The sequence below is a fragment of the Schistocerca piceifrons genome, chromosome 10 (genome assembly GCF_021461385.2).
Source record: "Schistocerca piceifrons isolate TAMUIC-IGC-003096 chromosome 10, iqSchPice1.1, whole genome shotgun sequence".
In the NCBI taxonomy this organism is placed as follows: Eukaryota; Metazoa; Arthropoda; class Insecta; order Orthoptera; family Acrididae; genus Schistocerca; species Schistocerca piceifrons.
The window spans coordinates 31,835,265-31,854,877 of NC_060147.1; the positions used below are offsets into that span (position 1 = coordinate 31,835,265).

General features: G+C 41.0%; 1 protein-coding gene across 1 annotated transcript in view; it reads left to right on the forward strand.

Annotated features, from left to right (window-relative positions):
- The window catches only part of LOC124718812, a 128,141-nt gene that overhangs the window by 17,381 nt on the left and 91,147 nt on the right, over positions 1 to 19,613 (forward strand). Inside the window, exons 2-3 of the mRNA XM_047244431.1 lie at positions 7,087 to 7,246; positions 10,646 to 10,774. Coding sequence (XP_047100387.1) covers positions 7,087 to 7,246; positions 10,646 to 10,774 — 289 coding nt within the window. The remainder of the gene's footprint in view (positions 1 to 7,086; positions 7,247 to 10,645; positions 10,775 to 19,613) is intronic.

Here is a 19,613-nt window from a genome sequence, read left to right on the forward strand (position 1 = left end):
TGGTTAAAATACTGGATTTACAGTCAACAAAAGTAGAGCTAAAACATATGTCTGGCTGTTGAGATTGGGATTCCCTAAATTACAGTGGGTGAATGCTGGAATGGTTCCTTTAATGAGGACTGAGTGAGGTGGCATTGTTAAGAGACATATAAGGAACTGCAAAATGATTTAGGAAAGATATCTGCAAAAAATGATAATCATATATTTCTAAACGACTATCTTGGAACCCAGAGCATGTTACTGGCTACTGTTTTCGAACAGCTTCCAAAATGAGCAACTTGCAAAATGATTTAGACAAGATATCTGCGAAAAGTGGTAGGTAATCTGTATTACCAAACGACTGTCTTGGTACCTGGGGCATGGTAGTGGTTACTATTATCAAACAGTGTCCAGCAGCAGCAAAAATTTGCTTTTCATTTTTTTTTGCATGGCTACTGACCACTTTCAAAAGTATAAAATGCTGTCAGAATCTACTTGTTAAAAGATATAATCTGATATTAAAAGATCAACACTATAAGTGTTGCAGTTAAAATCTCTCTCTCTCTCTCTCTCTCTCTCTCTGTGTGTGTGTGTGTGTGTGTGTGTGTGTGTGTGTGTGTGTGTTTTTTGAGACAGCTTTAATGACAGCACACTAATCTCCAGAGTTTATTCATCCAGTATTTGAGAAAGAGTGCACTTGGTCACTTCTGGCAAAGTTTACACATAATTTCAAACCTTTACAAAACTTTTTCTCACTCTCACATAAAAAAAATGATGACATGAAAACATTTTATTGGTTACTACATTTTCACTGTTCTTGTAGTCAAACTTCTGCATGAGATGTGATATTTTAATTTATTACTTCTATACCACCAACTGTATTTCTGACACATTTTGCAGATAACATACACACATACCATTGAATGTACATGCAAAATTATGTCATTGTTTGACACACAGTTCAGGAGGTATGAAGTGATAAACATTTAACACGTGAAGAACTGGCTTTTGCTTCACATAGTGCTAATTACCAGTGTTTCATAATGAGGGCATTATGTGGCTTTCAATAAACTGTAAGCATAATTTGAAACTTTTTTCCTCCCTTACTTGCTTTAAGTCAAATACAAGTTATACATAAAGTCCGAGAACACATTCAGTTCTTTATTGCAGAAGAACTAAACATTGTACAGATCTCATACATATTGCATTTTGAAGAGAAACTCTGAAAGTTTCTTTTTACAAACATTCAATATGTGAACCATGAGCAATGCAGCAGATGTCAATACGGTAATCAAATTCTTGCCCTACCCGTCCCAGCATGGCATCGTCGACTGCGGAAGTCGCTTCCCGTATTCTCTCCCAGAGTTCTGCTACATCACATGGTAGAGGCGGTGCATAGAGCAGATCTGTAATGTGTCCCCACAGAAAAAGTCACACAGAGTGAGACCTGGTGATCGGGGAGGCCATTCCATGAAACAGCTGTCCTCTTCTGTAGCACGGCCAATCTACCGATGCGACAGCTCCGTCTTAGGTACCTACGAACTTCTCGATGAAAATGGGTTGGAGCCCCATCCTGCTGAAAGATGAACAGAGAGTCTGATTGATTTGAGGCATCAGCCATTGTAGCAACATGTCCAAATAGGAATATCTGGTGACAGTGCTCTCGGCGAAGAAGAATGGCCCCTCAGTTTTCAGTGTGACAAGGCACAAGAAATGTTTACCTTTGTGGAATCACACTCCAATTCAGTGCATGCGTGTGGATGCTTTGTACTCCATATTTGACAATTATGCCTGTTCACTTTCCCATTAGTGTGAAAAGTGGCTTTGTCATTAAAAATTAAGTCATCAACAATGCCACCCACATCCTCATTCAGTTGTTGCAACTGTGAACAAAACTCAAAACGCTTGTCTTTGTTGTCGTCATTGAGCTCCTGCACTAGCTCCAATTTGAATGGTTTCATAGACAGCTTCTGTCACACACTGTCATTGGAGCCATTTCAAGCCCACAGGATGCACGGCACACCGATTTCTTTGGACTCCATATGAATGTGTCTCCTACGTGCTCCACATTCACTTCACTCACGTCAATATGGTAATCAAATTCTTGCCATACACTGGGACATTCGCTTCTCTTTGGCGGGCACAAACAACCCGTCGTAACAAATTTGTTGTGCCAGTAGTTAATGGCCTTCCTTGTTGGTGGCTTCTTACCGTACTTGGTTCTAAACGTCCGATGAAAAGCTGTAGCACACTTGTTTTTGTCGAACTTCAACACACAAAGCTTGCTGTGTACCTGAACTCGGTATGTTTACGACTAGCGCTGACTATCACCAAATTACCAAACTACGCTGTGGCAGTTAACATGAAAAAAGCTTTCAGGGTTTCTCTTCAAAATGACATGTGTAAAATATCTGTACAGTGTTTGGTTCTTGTGCAATAAATAATTGAAAGTGTTCCCAGACTTTATGTACACCCTGTACTTAATGTATTGACTCATTGTAAAGTAATTGAACAACGGATAGTCCAGTTTGGTGTATCAATAATATTGTGAAAAGGATAGATTACTATTCATTGTAAAGATGACATGTTGAATTGCAGACAGGTGCAACAAGAAGACTGTTACACATTTAGCTTCCAGCCGTAGGCTTCTTCAGAGGAGAAGGGGGAAAAAAAAAACCACACACACACACACACACACACACACACACACACACACACACACAAGCAAGCACAGCTCAACACTCACATGACTGCTATCTCCAGCAGTTGCAGCTAGAGAGAGCGCTTTTTCTTTCTTGTCTGAATGTGAAAATATTTTGCAGACTGCCACCTCTGTATGCAGAAATGTGCATTGTAATAAGAGAGCTTTCCCAGGAAGAGTTAAGGTCTCGTTTTTCCCATTTGCCGTTAGTCTGGAATGGCTGAGAAATATCTTGGACCTGTGCCAAGCATTTAATTGTGAATTCCAAAGTAGTCATGTAGATATGGGTGGCAGCCAGATGTAGGTACCCTCCACAAGCCACCATACGGCACTTGGCAGAGGGTATCCTGTACCATTACTAGTTATTTTCTTTCCTGTTCGGCTCGCAAATAGAGCAATCAAAAAATGACTGTTTGTATGCCTCTGTATGAGCCCTAATTTCTCAAATCTTATCTTCGTGGTCCTTAGGAGGAATGTATGTTGCAGGCAGTAGAATCGTTCAGCAGTCAGCTTCAAATGCATGTTCGCTAGAGTTTCTTGATAGTGTTTCTTGAAAAGAACTTAGCCTTCCCTCCAGTAATTCCCATTTGAGTTCACGAAGCACCTCTGTAACACTCAGGTTTTGTTCGATCCTACCGATAACAAATATAGCAGCCTGCTCTGAATTGCTTCAGTGTTTTCCTTTAATCTGACCTGGTGCGGGTCCTAAACACTCGACCAGCATTCAGTATACGGTCTTCTTTGCAGGTGAACAATACTTTCCTAAAATTCTTCCAATAAACGAAGTTGTCCATTCTCCTTCCCTACCACAGTTCTCATGTGCTTTTGTTCCATTTCATATTGGTTTGCAACATTACACCCAGTTATTTAAATGACTTGATTGTGTCAGGCAGAACACTACTAATATTTTAACCGAACATCACAGGTTTGTTCTTTGTATCAATGTGCATTAAGTTATATTTTACCACATTGAGCTAGCTGCCATTCATCACACAGACTAGAAATTTTGTCTAACAAGGGGACCATCAGAAGTCTAAACAACTGATTTTGATGGGTCTCGGATATGTTGTAGAGGGACATGCCCTGAGATTGAGGCTATCCGCTTTTTTAGTGACAGGCCTTGGTTTTCGAGAAAATTGATTTTGAAGTTCAGTGTGCTCTGTAATACCAAGCTGGAGGTACCATATTTGGGTCCTTTCTGTGTTTTTGCTTTTTTTAAATCAGAAAAGTCCAAAATTTTTCCATTTTATTTTACAGAATATCAACAAACACTGTATGTACAATGTGTGAAATTATTAAGCAATATTCAGTTTTGACATAGTAATTTAATTTTCACGTCATTATTACAAAATCTTACTCGCTATCGCCTGCCTCGCTCACTGTTCCACAACAGAAATCTGGACGATATTTGTCATAAAAGCAACTGAAACACAATGTTTCAAAACACCTAGCACATTTCATAAAGCTACTGTCTTGCAGATGCACAGAGTTTTTAGAGTGATACCAAAAAACATTGTTCATTTACGTTCAAAAAGATTTCTCTTTCATCCATTAACTTTGATGTGAACCATGCATATTTGATCATAGTTGAAAAAGCAGATGCCCTGAATCGATGCAAAATTGAGTGTAGTTTTATGGAATCGCCCCTAGACGCGATTCCTCTATTGGTCTTCAACAAATGGGGAGTATTCTGAATTTTCTTTGTGAAAATTTTAACCTGTCGGTAAAAATATGTCACTAGGCTGGCAAAGTGGAGTACACTTTGGTAGGATAACTTTTACAGTGCAGGTGCACATTCCTCTCATCCATAAAGATGGTGATTGTACCGGGTGATCAAAAAGTCAGTATAAACTTGAAAACTTAATAAACCATGGGATAATGTAGATAGAGAGGTAAAAATTGACACACATGCTTGGAATGACATGGGGTTTTATTGGGGGGGGGGGGGGGGGAATTCACAAAATGTCCGACAGATGACACTGGACAGCAAAATGTCAGTGACTGTGCATGACAATCGTGTATAAAAGGAGCTGTAATTGGAGAGAGAGTCAGATGCACCAGCAGTCGCAGCATGTTGACGTTACCTGAAAAGGCGCTTTTAGTGAAGCTGTATTATCAGAATGGGGAATGTGCTAGTTCCGCGTTACGATCCTATCGCCATAGGAAGGGGATTCGAACGGGTAAAGGTCTGTTGACAAATGCAGCTGTGGCGAGAATGATTTCAAAGTTTGAAGCCACGGGTTGTTTAGACGATAGACCCCATAGTGGCCAACTGAGCACAAGGCGTAATGCTGCTGAGACAGTTCAGGAAGAAATGGAGACTGTAGCTGGTTCGTCTATGCACGGGGAAGTCAGCACTCATGCAGTCGCACGCCACACTGGCATTCCATACACTACTGTTTGGTTGGGACTTAGGCGTACCCTCTGATGCTATCTGTACAAAATCCATCAGCATCATGAACTGTTACCTGGCGATTTAGTGAAGCAGAGGGCATTTGTGGTGTGGTTGTTTAAAAATATGGTGGAAGATGGCGATTGGTTGAGTAACGTGTTGTGGACTGATGAAGCTCATTTCATGCTCCGAGGGTCTGTCAATGCCTACAACTACGGAATTTGGGCTATCGAAAACCCTAGAACTGTCGTAGAAACTCCATTGCATGATGAGAAAGTCACGGTATCGGTTGGATTTACCACATCTACTGTTATCGGGCCTTTTTTTCTTCGAGGAAATGCATGATTCTGGTTTTGTAACTGCTACCATGACGGGTGAGAGGTATGCCGATATGTTACAGAATAGCATCATCCCCAGCCTGGCTGATAAACACCTGCTGGAACGTGTGATGTTTATGCGTGATGGCGCTCCACCCCATATTGCTAGACGCGTGAAAGATCTCTTGCGCGCGTTGTTTGGTGATGATCGTGTGCTAAGCCACCACTTTCGTCATGCTTGGTCTCCCAGGTCCCCAGACCTCAGTCCGTGAGATTATTGGCTTTGGGGTTACCTGAAGTCGTAAGTGTATCGTGATCGACTGACATCTCTAGGGATGCTGAAAGACAACATCCGACGCCAGTGCCTCACCGTAACTCCGGACATGCTTTACAGTGCTGTTCACAACATTGTTCCTTGACTACAGCTATTGTTGAAGAATGATGGTGGACATATTGAGCATTTCCTGTAAAGAACATCATCTTTGCTTTGTCTTACTTTGTTATGCTAATTATTGCTATTCTGATCAGATGAAGGCGCCATCTGTCGGACATTTTTTGAAATTTTGTATTTTTTGGTTCTAATAAAACCCCATGTTATTCCAAGCATGTGTGTCAATTTGTACCCCTCTATCTACATTATTCCGTGATTTATTCAGTTTTAAAATTTATACTGACATTTTGGTCTCCCCTGTATCTATGATATATAGAAATTTTTCCTGTCCCACGTGCAGAAGAATCATAGATTTTAAAAAGTCTTCATACACCAGTTTCGTGAACTTCCCTGGTTTCATGCTGGATACAATTGCATTTCTAAATTTGGGGATTAATTCATCCACTCTTTCCTGAACATTAGGGCCAAATTTTCCCAACGGTTCCTGCATACATAAAAAAACATACAGGGTTATCTTTCCTGATCCAGTTAGTGTACTGTGCTGTGCTGTATACGAATGACTTACCTTGTTAAAATCTTCTCTCTGCTCGAGAAGGGTTCTCGCCCCTTTCTCTGAGAGGGATCTATTGTTTGTTGATTGATACTGACAGGCTGTTTGATTGGTTTTGATTACATAATGAGGTTAATCGCCATCTCCGTCTACTCCCATATACTGCAAAGTAAATAGCTTTATATTATGTCGATTTGTCCGCAAGAAAGAGAACATCCTATCTCATTGCCAATTGCAATTTAATTAGCAGAAATTGTGCTGGGCCATGTATTTATTAGCAGATTTAATTTACGAAGTAACTTTTCGTCGTATTTGAGGGCATTAGTGATTTCGTCTCTCAATTGTTTGTTCAACTCCTCTACCTCTGATGTATCTTCTTCTGGCTGCACTTCTGTACACACACTCGGGTCGTCCATTTCACTGTTCTCTTCGAACATGCATGGCACTAACCACACATTGCGAGCAAAGGACATTGAAGACAAATGCAAACTAGCGGTTTAGGATGAAGCAACCGTGGGTTGCGAAAGCTTGAAATTTGTGTGTGTGTTTGTGGTTGTTATTGTCTCTATCAATATACCAACGCTTTCGTTTGGTAAGTTACAGCATCTTTGTTTTTAGATATATTTTTCCCACGTGGAATGTTTCCCTCTATTATATTCAAATTAATTTCTTCTATTTTTTTGCATTACAGTTTTGGCTTATGATGGCCGGTGGTATAAATACAACAAAAATTACGCTTTTTTGGTGAATTTGCAGGTCAGGTGAAGAAGGCTTCTATCCCCAGCTCATCGCATCTGCCGAAGCGAGGCTGCGTAAAGTGAAGCCGGACAGTCGTGTACTTCGTACAGAGGAGCCTGCTCTCAGGAAGGAGACCACGAGTTCGGAACAGTGGGAGGAGGTCACCTCAGAGGTGGAGGTGAGAACTGGTCTTTTTGCTCCTAATCTCTGACTGGTTCTACAGTGGAGAAACGTTATCACATAGTGCAAATTTATCTGCCATCTCTAGTTTGCCATTGGAATGACGCTTGCACAGCGGATTTTAATAGAGATTTGTTCATCTCTTTATTTGCTACCTTTAACATAAAAATACCGAAATCTTAATAAAACTGTGGAAACTCCAGGTAGGAATATCAAAAATGTAGGGAAAGACAGAATGCTACTTGCTGTAAAGAAGTCACATCAAGTTGCAGACAGGCACAATTAAGACACTTACATTAAGCTTTCGACCACAGCCTTCATCGGCAAAAGAAAAACTCACACCATTCATATACACAAGCAAGCACACCTCACACTCGCATGACCACCAACTGCAGCATCTCGGGCCAGCATTCCAGCCCGAGATGCTGGAGTTGGCAGTCATGTACGCACGAGGTGTGCATCTTGTGTATATGAATGGTAAGCGTTTTTCTTTTACTGATGGAGATTGTGGCCAAAAGTTTAATGTAAGCATCTTTAAATTGTGCCTGTCTGCAGCTTTGTGTCTTCTTTCTGGTAAGTAGCATTCTGTCTTTTTGTACATTGTTAATCGTAATAAGTAATATGAGGGCTATTCAAGAAATGTATGTCTTTTATTTACAAAATCAGTCTTAAGTCGCATAAAATTGTTTGACTCCAATCACTTTCAGAGTAGTTCCCATCAGCTTCTACACACCTCTCCCAACACTGCTGCCACTTCTGGAAGAATCAGAAGAGAGTCCCTTTGGTATGATGTAAAGCTGCTCTATCAAATTCTGCATAATCTCTTTCTTGTTCTGAAACCTGGTCCCTTTGAGGGTATTTTCCAATTTAGAGAAACCAGAACTGCCTCAATGCTAGGTCAAGGGAATGGGAGGCTGACAAACTACAGCCGTGTCATTTTTGGCCCAAAAATCTGAGAATTGTGAATGGTGAGTGAAGATTCCAAATGTCCCCTGCCCATAAGTCCGGCCATTTGCATCTCTCAGCTCCATGAAGGTGGTGCAGACCCTCTTGGTAGTACTTACTGACATGAACACCTTCTGAGGTGTACTAGTGATGAACCATGCCATTGAAATTAAAAAAAGACAGCCAGCATGCAGATCTGGCTCATGTTTTTGTGTCTGCTTCCATTGAAATGACTGGAACTTTGTCATTGAGTTGTACCCATAAACCCAGGACTCGTCACAAGTGATTGCTATGTTACAAAAGTTGGGGTAACTGTCCCCAGTGTCTAGCACATACTGTGCAATCTCTGGATGAAGTTACTTCTGTTCATTGTTAGCAACTTCGGCCAAGATCCTCCGGGGGTCCAAATGCTCTGTTAAAATGAAATAAACGGATTGAATACTAATTTCAACATCATCTGCAAGTTCTCTGATTTGATTCTTCTATCATGCATTACCAAGGTCTGTACACAATCAGTAACAACCTCGTTTGTGAATTTGAGGGCCTCCCTGAATGTGCTGCAGTCCTCATTGATAAGGGGTCATCTTTGAAGAAGCTGTACCACTCCTTTATCTGTGTCGTACTTTGTCCTTAAACACTTGTCAGGCGTTATGGATTGTTTCAACATGATTAGCCCCAAGCTGAAAACAGTCTGTTGCAATAACATTGTTCCACTTTTTCTGTCATTTTGCCTAAAACACAAAATGTGATGACTACCACTTAGGTGTGTTCACTTGTCAATGGCTAGCCGCTAACTGCTTGTTTTCGCAATCATGAAAAAAATCATGCGCACACACTTGATGTGCATACAAACATAGAGATTGCCCTGATACCATTGCTTGTTTCAGTGATAAAAAATAAGGTTGAGTACTTCCTGAATAGCTCTCGTACATAATTTGCAGTATAGAGAACAACAAATGGGTTAATATTACATTCATTAAAAATCCTATTACATGGATTGTTTAATAATTGGGTAGGGTGTGATCTTTCTTTCTTTGTGCATGTGTGTGTGTGTGTGTGTGTGTGTGTGTGTGTGTGTGTGTGTGTGTGTGTGGCGGGCGGGCGATTTATATGAAAAAGGTAACAGATAATGAAACCCCATGTTAAGGTTAAGATGGTAGGTAACAATTAGATTCAGTTGACGAATCCAACAAATGGAAATTTGAAATAAATGTTCTAATAATGTGTTGATTTATGGAACACCACAATAACTTTGTGTCATAATTAATGCACTATTCAATTTAAAAACCAAAGACACAAGATTATGTCAGAAAATTTGTATCATGTATTGGACAGATCTTTGATGAATGTTTTGGTGCTTATTATGTGTATCATATTTCGACTTTGAAAAATACAAAGTGATGCCACTGTGTAACTCTTATATTGTAGTAATTTACGTGGTTAAATTTTTTTTATGATTGAGTGGAGCCATGTATTACTCTTCCCTTTTTTTTTTCTCCATGGATGGAACAAAAATGGTAACTTAGCAAAAATTGTTTGATAGTTATGTTAACATCTCCAGTTACTCTTAGTCTGTGCCAACAACCAACAAACAAGCTTTATTGTTGGTCAGGTTGTTGGCTGGTGCTTGTCATGGTCTTGCGACTCATGCTGGTGTGGTGGGGTCTCAATTGGGACTTCGCTTAAAGGTTTTTTGGCAGGAGCCTCTACCCAAATTAACTGTGTGAGCTAATAAATTATTAAAAAGCACAGCAGTAGACACAAATATGTCAGTTTAGGCATTACTAGACATGCATTTGCTAGTGTGATGCAGCCTCTTCTTGTTGGTAAGTTAACCTTGTCCATTAAACACTGGAAAGTCCAAGTTGGAATATCTACAACATTATGGAAAGGTTAGATTGCTACTCACTATATAGATAACACATTCATTTGCAGACAGGCACAACAAAAACACTGTTACACATTTAGCTTTATACTGAAGCCTTCTTTGGAAGAGAACTCTCTCTCTCTCTCTCTCTCTCTCTCTCTCTCTCTCTCTCTCTCCCTCTCCTCCTGCTGCTAAGTCCTGTTGCTCCGGCTAGAATGCCACATGCCACAATTTTTGTTCTCCTGCCTGCAGCTCAACATTTTATCTTTATGATCTTTATGGTGAGTAGCAATCTATCTTTTCCATAATATTGTTAACCTTGTTCATCCAGAATGGCATTCTGGTCCGAAATGGTGGTCAAGTGTGCATGAGGTCTGCTTGCTTGTGTGAGTGAATGGTGCGTGTCTTTCTTTTTCTGACAAAGGCTTGGCTGAAAGCTTGTGTGTGTCTTTTAATTGTGCCTGCCTGTAACTTAATGTGCCATCTTTACGGTAAGTAGCAATCTATCTTTTCCTACATTGTTATTGTGTGAATTACTTTGGTTACACGAAGAGTACGTAGCAAGTGTGGTTGTTTACATTCTAGAAATGGAGTGACGAAATGCGTGCAAAAGAGAAAGAGATGAAGATGGCTGCAGCAGAACCGATGGATGTGTCAGAATTGCCAGCAGTGCGGTCTAGAGCTAAAGTGTCTGCCTCAGCAAAACCTGCAAGTGTAAGTGTGCAACCTTAAAAACCTCTGTTTATTTTAGCTTTTCTGTTGTGACCAGTGTAAGTTGTAAGCGCATTCTTGTGTGCCTAAGCTACCTTTAGCCAGTGATTAACTGTCTACATCTGGATTAGATTTATTTTAATACTGTGAAAGCCACCTAGCTGTGCATGGCAAATGATTCATTTTATCTTGTTATAATTTCCCTTCTTTCATGTCCCATTAGCAAATGATGTGTTGGAAAAACAAGTGTGTTTATAAGCTATCCGTGGTTTTGACACCCCCCCCCCCCTCCTCCTTTGTGTGTGTGTGTGTGTGTGTGTGTGTGTGTGTGTGTGTAAAAGATCAGAGCAACATAATTTTAGATACATTTTCACTCTTTAATTTTTTCCTGGACAGATAGCTGAGCTGAGCAACAAGCCACTAATACTGTATTCAGACATTAAGGGAATGTTATCCTCCCCATATCCATTAATGTTCGTTTAAAGTAAGCTGTCAACCATTACATAGATCAGAAATTCTATTCAAGTCATCCTGACCTTGTCAGCAAATTGTCTCATATTGTTGTTCATCCTGTTTGGCAGAACATTTATGTACACGGAGAACTGGAGTGGTCCTGTACCACGTCCCTAGGTCACTCCTGATGCTGATCTTACCTCATCTCTGACAAACACTTGCCGTCAGTGAAAACATACTAGGTTTTAGAACTCAAAATTAGTTGAGCCTATCACGTATTTGAGAACACATTCTGTTTGCTCGGCCCTTCAGCAGTGCGGTGTGGACAGAAGCTCCTTGGTTGGTGGTGTCAGTTGTAGAGGCATTGGGTCACAGTCTTAAGATGTTTTTCCATGGCTGTTTTTTCTTCTGACAATGGAAGTATCCTCAGAGGCTGTAAAGGCTTAGTTGCTATTTGAATGCAAGAAATCTCAGCAAGCCAAACTGTGTTCACATAATCATGTAGCTGTCGGCTCGTGACACATCTGATCACTGCTTGAGTTCGTAGTGCTGTTTCGATGTGTGATTGGAACTCGTAGTGCAAAAGTACGACACGGTCTAGTCACATTAATGTGATCATCGCCTATGTTCGGCATCAACATGCACCACTCGCAGACTGCAAGTGGGAGCACTAACAGTGGAAGAGGGTGTGGAAAACAGTGCAGTGATTGTCTTATGGTGTTAAAGGATCAATTTATCTGCCGTGCAAAAGTTAATTGTCATTGGTTTTCGGGCCATGGCTGGAAGCGTTTCCAAAACAGGTAAGTCTGTAAACTGTTCGCATGGCCCTGTAGTTGAAGTATATTGTGCAGGGCAAAATGACACTATCCAAATGCAGCGCCTAGGCAACTGTGGTTTACCAGGACCCATAGATGACAGAGGTGAATGGTGACTGGAGGTGTGTACGGGTGAATAGACGTGCAACTATTGAGCAACTGACCGCCCAGATGAACCGAGGGCTACCAACAGTGTCTCACGAATGACAATTCAGCAAACATTGTTGCTTATGGGCCTCTGCAGCATGTGGCTGGCTCATCCAACCGTGCTGACTGCTGTTCATCACCAACTAAGGCTGCAATTTGCACACCAATATCACAACTGACGTCCACTGTGTGATGACACTGTGTTCTCAGAGGAGTCAGGTTTTTGCTCTGTGGGACAGCTAGCCACCAAAGGCCTTGCCGCAGTGGTAACACCGGGTTGCCATCAGACCACCAAAGTTTAAGCGCTGTCGGGCTGGGCTAGCACTCGGGTGGGTGACCGTCCGGTCTGCCGAGTGCTGTTGGCAAGCGTGGTGCACTCGGCCCTTGTGAGGCAAACTGAGGAGCTACTCGATTGAGACGTAATGGCTTCGGTCTCTGAAAATGACATACGGCCAGGGGAGTGGTGTGCTTACTACATGCCACTCCACATCCGCATCCAGTGAAGCCTACGGGCTGAGGACGACACGGGGGCCAGTCGGTACTGTTGGACCTTCGTGGCCTGTGTGGGAGGAGTTTAGTTTAGGACAGCTAGCCATTGGTGAGTGTGGCACGAAATGTCTGAAAGCAAACTCCCTGCAAAAATTGTCAGAAGGGTCCAGGCCAGAGGACATTCCCTGGGTGGTGTCATCATTCTGGGAGGCAAAATGGATCGACACAAGTATATCTGTCGTTCAGGGCCATGTTCACACATACATGTGGTTTGTTCTTCCTCAGCACAATGGCATTTACCAGCTGGACGGTACAGTGTATCACCCAACTCGTATTGTACGTGCGTGGTTCGAAGAGCACCAAGATGAGTTTACTGTACTCCCCTGGCCACCAAACTCCCCAGATTTAAACCCGATTGAGAATCTGTGGGACCAGCTCGAACACCCGTATCCACCGAAGATCTTCATACGAAAAGTGTAGTACACCTGACCACGGCACTGGAGTCTCTGTGGCTCCACATCCCTGCCGGTACCTTCCAGAACCTCACTAACACTCTTCCTGTGTGTCCCGCAGCAGTCTCTGTTGCAAAAGGTGTTTAGTCAAGCTTTTGACATGTGGTCACATTAATGGGGCTGGATAGTGTTCAGGGTTATTACAAATGACTGAAGCAATTTCACAGCTCTACAATAACTTTATTATTTGAGATATTTTCACAATGCTTTGCACACACATACAAAAACTCAAAAAGGTTTTTTAGGCATTCACAAATGTTCGATATGTGCCCCTTTAGTGATTCGGCAGACATCAAGCCGATAATCAAGTTCCTCCCACACTCGGCGCAGCATGTCCCCATCAATGAGTTCGAAAGCATCGTTGATGCGAGCTCGCAGTTCTGGCACGTTTCATGGTAGAGGAGGTTTAAACACTGAATCTTTCACATAACCCCACAGAAAGAAATCGCATGGGGTTAAGTCGGGAGAGCGTGGAGGCCATGACACGAATTGCTGATCATGATCTCCACCACGACCGATCCATCGGTTTTCCAATCTCCTGTTTTGAAATGCCAAACATCATGATGGAAGTGCGGTGGAGCACCATCCTGCTGAAAGATGAAGTCGGCGCTGTCGGTCTCCAGTTGTGGCATGAGCCAATTTTTCAGCATGTCCAGATACACGTGTCCTGTAACGTTTTTTTCGCAGAAGAAAAAGGGGCCGTAAATTTTAAACTGTCAGATTGTACAAAACATGTTAACTTTTGGTGAATTACGAATTTGCTGCACGAATGCGTGAGGATTCTCTACCGCCCAGATTCGCACATTGTGTCTGTTCACTTCACCATTAAGAAAAAATGTTGCTTCATCACTGAAAACAAGTTTCGCACTGAACGCATCCTCTTCCATGAGCTGTTGCAACCGCGCCGAAAATTCAAAGCGTTTGACTTTGTCATCGGGTGTCAGGGCTTGTAGCAATTGTAAACGGTAAGGCGTCTGCTTTAGCCTTTTCCGTAAGATTTTCCAAACCATGGGCTGTGGTACGTTTAGCTCCCTGCTTGCTTTATTCGTTGACTTCCGCGGGCTACGCGTGAAACTTGCCCGCACGCGTTCAACCGTTTCTTCGCTCACTGCACGCCCCTTACAGAGGCATCCAGAAGCTTTAAACTGCACATACCATCGCCGAATGGAGTTAGCAGTTGGTGGATCTTTGTTGAACTTCGTCCTGAAGTGTCGTTGCACTGTTATGACTGACTGATGTGAGTGCATTTCTAGCACGACATACGCTTTCTCGGCTCCTGTCGCCATTTTGTCTCACTGCGCTCTCGAGCGCTCTGGTGGCAGAAACCTGAAGTGCGGCTTCAGCCGAACAAAACTTAATGAGTTTTTTTACGTATCTGTAGTGTGTCGTGACCATATGTCAATGAATGGAGCTACAGTGAATTTGTGAAATCGCTTCAGTCATTTGTAATAGCCCTGTATTTGCTTCATTTAGCAGCAGTGTGTTTGCTTTATTTAGCGCTGATGCCGATAACGTATCTAACTTAAGTCCTCTGCCTTTTCTGTTCAAGTTGTAAAGGTGCTTTTGAATTCCTTTGACTTCTCTGTACATCCTGGCATAGCACCACTTCGACCTTGATAAAATTACAGCACCAGAGAATTTAATTTTACAGTCCCTGGTCTCAGGATATTGTGTGCTACTGACACTGCCACTGTCAATTTATCTTTGTAGCTCAGATGACAATTGCCTTTATGATCATTGGCGTAAGCATTGATGCTTCTTTTACTAGTTACTGTTTACATTTGATCATGTCTGAAGCCTTCAATAGCTGCTGTAGTAGGATAGTGTCAAGTGATCTTTTGATCCTTCACAAAACCCAAAGAAATTCTGGTTGTATGTAAAGGTTGTTTAGTGTCGTCAAAGTTAGTCATTCACGGATGAGGCAGGAACTGAAATTAAGTGAGTGTAGCAAAGCATTTCCAAACATTCTTTTCCAAAGGAAAACCAGGAGAACTGCCCCAATTTAATCCTTTAGCCATTGAATAGATGATTGAAATAAATGTTAGTGTCAGTGGCAAGTGTAACCATTAAAACTGAATAAAGCCCCACTATCAGATTCTATACTTACCGTATTTACTCGAATCTAAGCTGCACTCGAATCTAAGCCGCACCTGAAAAATGAGACTCGAAATCAAGGGGAAAAAAAAATTTCCCGAATCTAAGCCGCACCTGGAATTTGAGACTCGAAATTCAAGGGGAGAGAAAAGTTTTAGGCCGCACCTCCAAATCGAAACAAAGTTGGTCCATTGTAATAGGAGACACAATTTAGATCCAATAAATGACGATACAGCTACAGTAGTTTGGTTCGAGTTGTAAGCTTAGCAGTTAAGCTTTACCAGGTAGCCATTGCTATGCGTCAGGCGCTCCGTCCGTATTTATACGGGTACCCTTCCTTTTTCACGTGCTTCGTCTGGTTTGAATTGATTGCTTATTTTGCTTCGATCTGATAAGTGCCGTTTTCTTTGTTCTAGGTGCTTACGTCACTCTAAGCAGAAAATGCATTACTGTACTGTTCCTTGCTTTCTGATAGTGCGTGTTTACGGTCTGTCGCCGCTCGCGGCATGGCTCGCTTTTGTGCGCACTAACACCGCTTACAATAAAAAAAGAGAGGAATCGTCTCATTAGTGAAACAATGACAAGAGACTGCTGTTTGTTGTTACTTACACTGCTGCTTTATTTGATAATGATGAACAAGAACCAAATAATAGACTGCGTATGATAGAACATGTTCTGAACGAGAGTTAGGCAAAAATGTTTCTCCGTTTGGAAATCTTTGCGGCCGCTTCTTTAGTACATCAAATTCTGCACAGAAATCAGAGTCATCTTAGATTTAAAAATCTAGTCAGTTGCCGTGCTTCATTTCTGACTGTATCACTATTAGGCATAAGAATAATATGAATATAAACGAGACACGATACGTATATTCTTCCGCGTTTGCTGTTGCCTCACTCAAGTTTCGTAGCTTATCAGGCAGACAGGATTTAAATGAGATAGCAGCAAACACGAAAGAATACATGGCAAAATGTTTATATTTGTATTATTCTTATGGTGAAGAGAATACTGCATGTGATTCACATTTCATCAGGTTCCTATTAGCAACCATCTCTTCTCAGGGGTAGGAAAAAATTCAGAACATAGAGTTGGCCGTATTGACAAACATCCCAAACAGTCTTGCCAGACGGATTTTTGTAGTACATTGAAATTCTGCTACATTCGAAGATGAACAATACGGAATTTGTATTTACTTCATTGGATAATGTATGAAAATGCAGTGGTCGAAACTCGGGGCGCAGAAAAAAGCTCGTCTTCCACTTTTTTTTAAATTTATTTACTGACGCAGAGGTTTTGGCGCCAGTATTTATCTTTGTGCCTACAGAGCATGCCTGTGTCACGCTACATATATTCGACGGCAGAAGTTAGTTGTGGCGGCACCTACCAACATTTTTCAGAACTTCCACTTGCTTTGCACTCGATTCTAAGCCGCAGGCAGTTTTTTGGATTACAAAAAATGGAATAAAAGTGCGGTTTGGATTCGAGTAAATACGGTAATTTGCAGCCGAGCTAGCCCCTCCGTTAACTATAATCTGTTGTCAATCCCTTGAATCCGGTGGTTGGAAGATGTTGTATGGTAGTAGAGGTGATCCATGAAACTACTGTCCAATATCCTTAACATTCATTTCTTGCAGAAAGTTAGAACACGTTCTTTGCTCAAACATAACAAGGTATCTTGAACAGAATCTACGTATCAACCAGGATAGATTCCAAAAACATCAGTCATGTGAAACCAAACACAGCCTTTTCTCCCATGACATATTGAAAGCTTTGAATCAAGGCAGTCACATAGAGGCAGTGTTTTTTTGATTTCAGGAAAGCATTTGAGTCATTACCACACCTGCACTTATTCTCAGAGGTATGAGCATATGGGGGTATCAAGTGAAATTTGTGACTGGGTTGAGGACATTTTGGTAGGGAGGACATAGCAAGTAATATTGAAATTGTGTCACAAATTTTAAATAACACTTTTTCTTTGTGGTTCATAATTTTAAAAGATGCTTTTGAGCATTGTTGTTTAAGCACAGTGGGCAGCACTTGCCCAACCTCTCTCAATAACCTGCTCCACAGGAGCTCATTTCTTCACCCACTGAGTCCATAGATTGTTCAATGCAAAGAGAACACATTGGTCAAAGATAATCAAATTTCTCATCGCGTACATACTTTCTGACATTTACATTCATCAAAATAATAAAGACCTTTTTTTTTATAAGGAATAACTACAAAATTTATTATAACTGAAAATGTGTGATAAAACATCTTGTATCAGAAATTACACCTGATACATAGAGAATGATGCAGTCAGACCAGTTTCGTTGCGATAGGCATTAGGAGACGAGTTGTTAGGCAGAGAAACAGGCCTTACTTAGACCATGGCCTAATGCCTGTTGTAACACTCCCCTGCTGAATTGTTTTTGCTTCAGTGAGGTTACAAAGCAGAACATGACTTGATCATATTGTGGGTGGAGAATGAAACAGTACTTTATAGTCTGCTTATGTGGCATGTCCAGTTGTTGATCATGATAATTAAACGTATCTGCTTGCTGCAGTATCCAAGTCCTGAGTTTTGTAGTTTGGAATTTATTCTATTTCAAAAAATATGTGAGCTTAAAATGTGATTTGATGTGTTATTTAATAATCGTCAAAGTTTCCTCACAAAATTTTCGTAAACCCTAGATAATTTTAGCATATGCATGTGAATCTGATCTTGTGCAGCAGAACTGCTCCTAGCATGAACTAAACTTGCACTACCCAGACCCCGCACCACTTTTGTGGGTGCAGCTGCCGAAGTATTTGTATATTCTTAATTAAAAGTCGTGCAAGTGTTGTCAACAACTAAACTACAGCTACAAAAAAATAATTGCAGTGATATTGGAAAGCACTTTGATATACCTAATAGAATATGAACACAGATTTCCTAATCACAGTTAAGAAAAATTCATCATTTTAGTTTGTTAAATACACTTATGTTGCAAAACAATCAGGAATTGCCATATTTTAATAAGACATCTAATTACTTTTCCAGATATGTTACTATTATTTCTGACAAATTTTGAAGTGTTCTGTGTTGTGTGTGGAAGTTGGTTCTGTGATGAAATTTTCAGTCACCATTGGTTATTAAAATTTTTGCAGTTTTATGTGCTGTAATTCACTGGCAAAGTGACGGAGTTATTTTGTAGCTGTAGACTCAGTCACCAGTTTGTCTTCTTCCATGCTAGCTGAAATGTTATTGAAGAAAAAAACCGGCTCCTGTGAAATGGCATCCAATTTTTTCTTCGTAGCGTTAAATTAACGAATGCTGACTTCCTTTATGGAAACAAACAGTAAAACAAAAAAACATTAGGGAACTTTACCAAGACATAAATGGGTATAGGAAGGGGTTCAAGGCTAGGACAAATGCACTTCGAGGGATGCCTGGGGAATACTGACAGACCCCAGTGCTATATTAAGTAAATGGAGGGCGTGTTTTGAGCATCTATTAAATGTACACCAGGAAGCAGGAAATGAGCAGGTGTACGAAATACATACAGCAGAACCCCAGATACGTGAGCCAATGTTAAAGGAAGTAAGAGATGCAATCAATAAATTGAAAAACCATAAAGCACCAGGATCAGATTGCATAACTACAGAATTAGCTAAAAACGGGGGACAGAGGTTGGTGGAAGTAGTCCACAAAGTGATAACTGAAGTATGGAACTCAGAGATGATACCTGAGGAATGGCAGGAGTCGATTCTGATCGCAATTTTTAAGAAGGGCGACAAAATGGATTGTAGTAATTATGGAAGGATATCGCTATTACCAGTATGTTCCAAAATTTTGTCAAATGTTCTGCTAAGCAGGCTTATACCATATGCAGATGAAATTGTGGGGGATTACCAAGCTGGCTTTCAGAGGAACAGATAAACTATAGACCAAATATTCACCTTGCGTCAAATTTTGGAAAAGAAATGGGAATACAATAAACCAGCTCATAATCTTTTCATAGATTTTACAAAACCATATGATTCAGTATTGCAGTCAAAATTGTACAGAATTCTTTTGGAACTTGGTATACCAAAGAAGTATGTTAGACTTACAGAAGCGAGTTTGAAAAACACAAAAGGTAGAGTACGCATGGGGAATTTGGAGTCGGAAGAATTTGTAATAAAGAATGGACTTACACAGGGAGATGCCCTGTTTCCGCTACTTTTTAATTTAGTCCTAGAATATATTGCACGAATGGCAGCAGATAATTCAGAGGGTGTGGAGTTAAATGGAAATATTAAGATACTAGGGTATGCAAGTGATCTAAACATCATTAGGGATAGGAAAGAATCTGTAACAGCAAATACGAA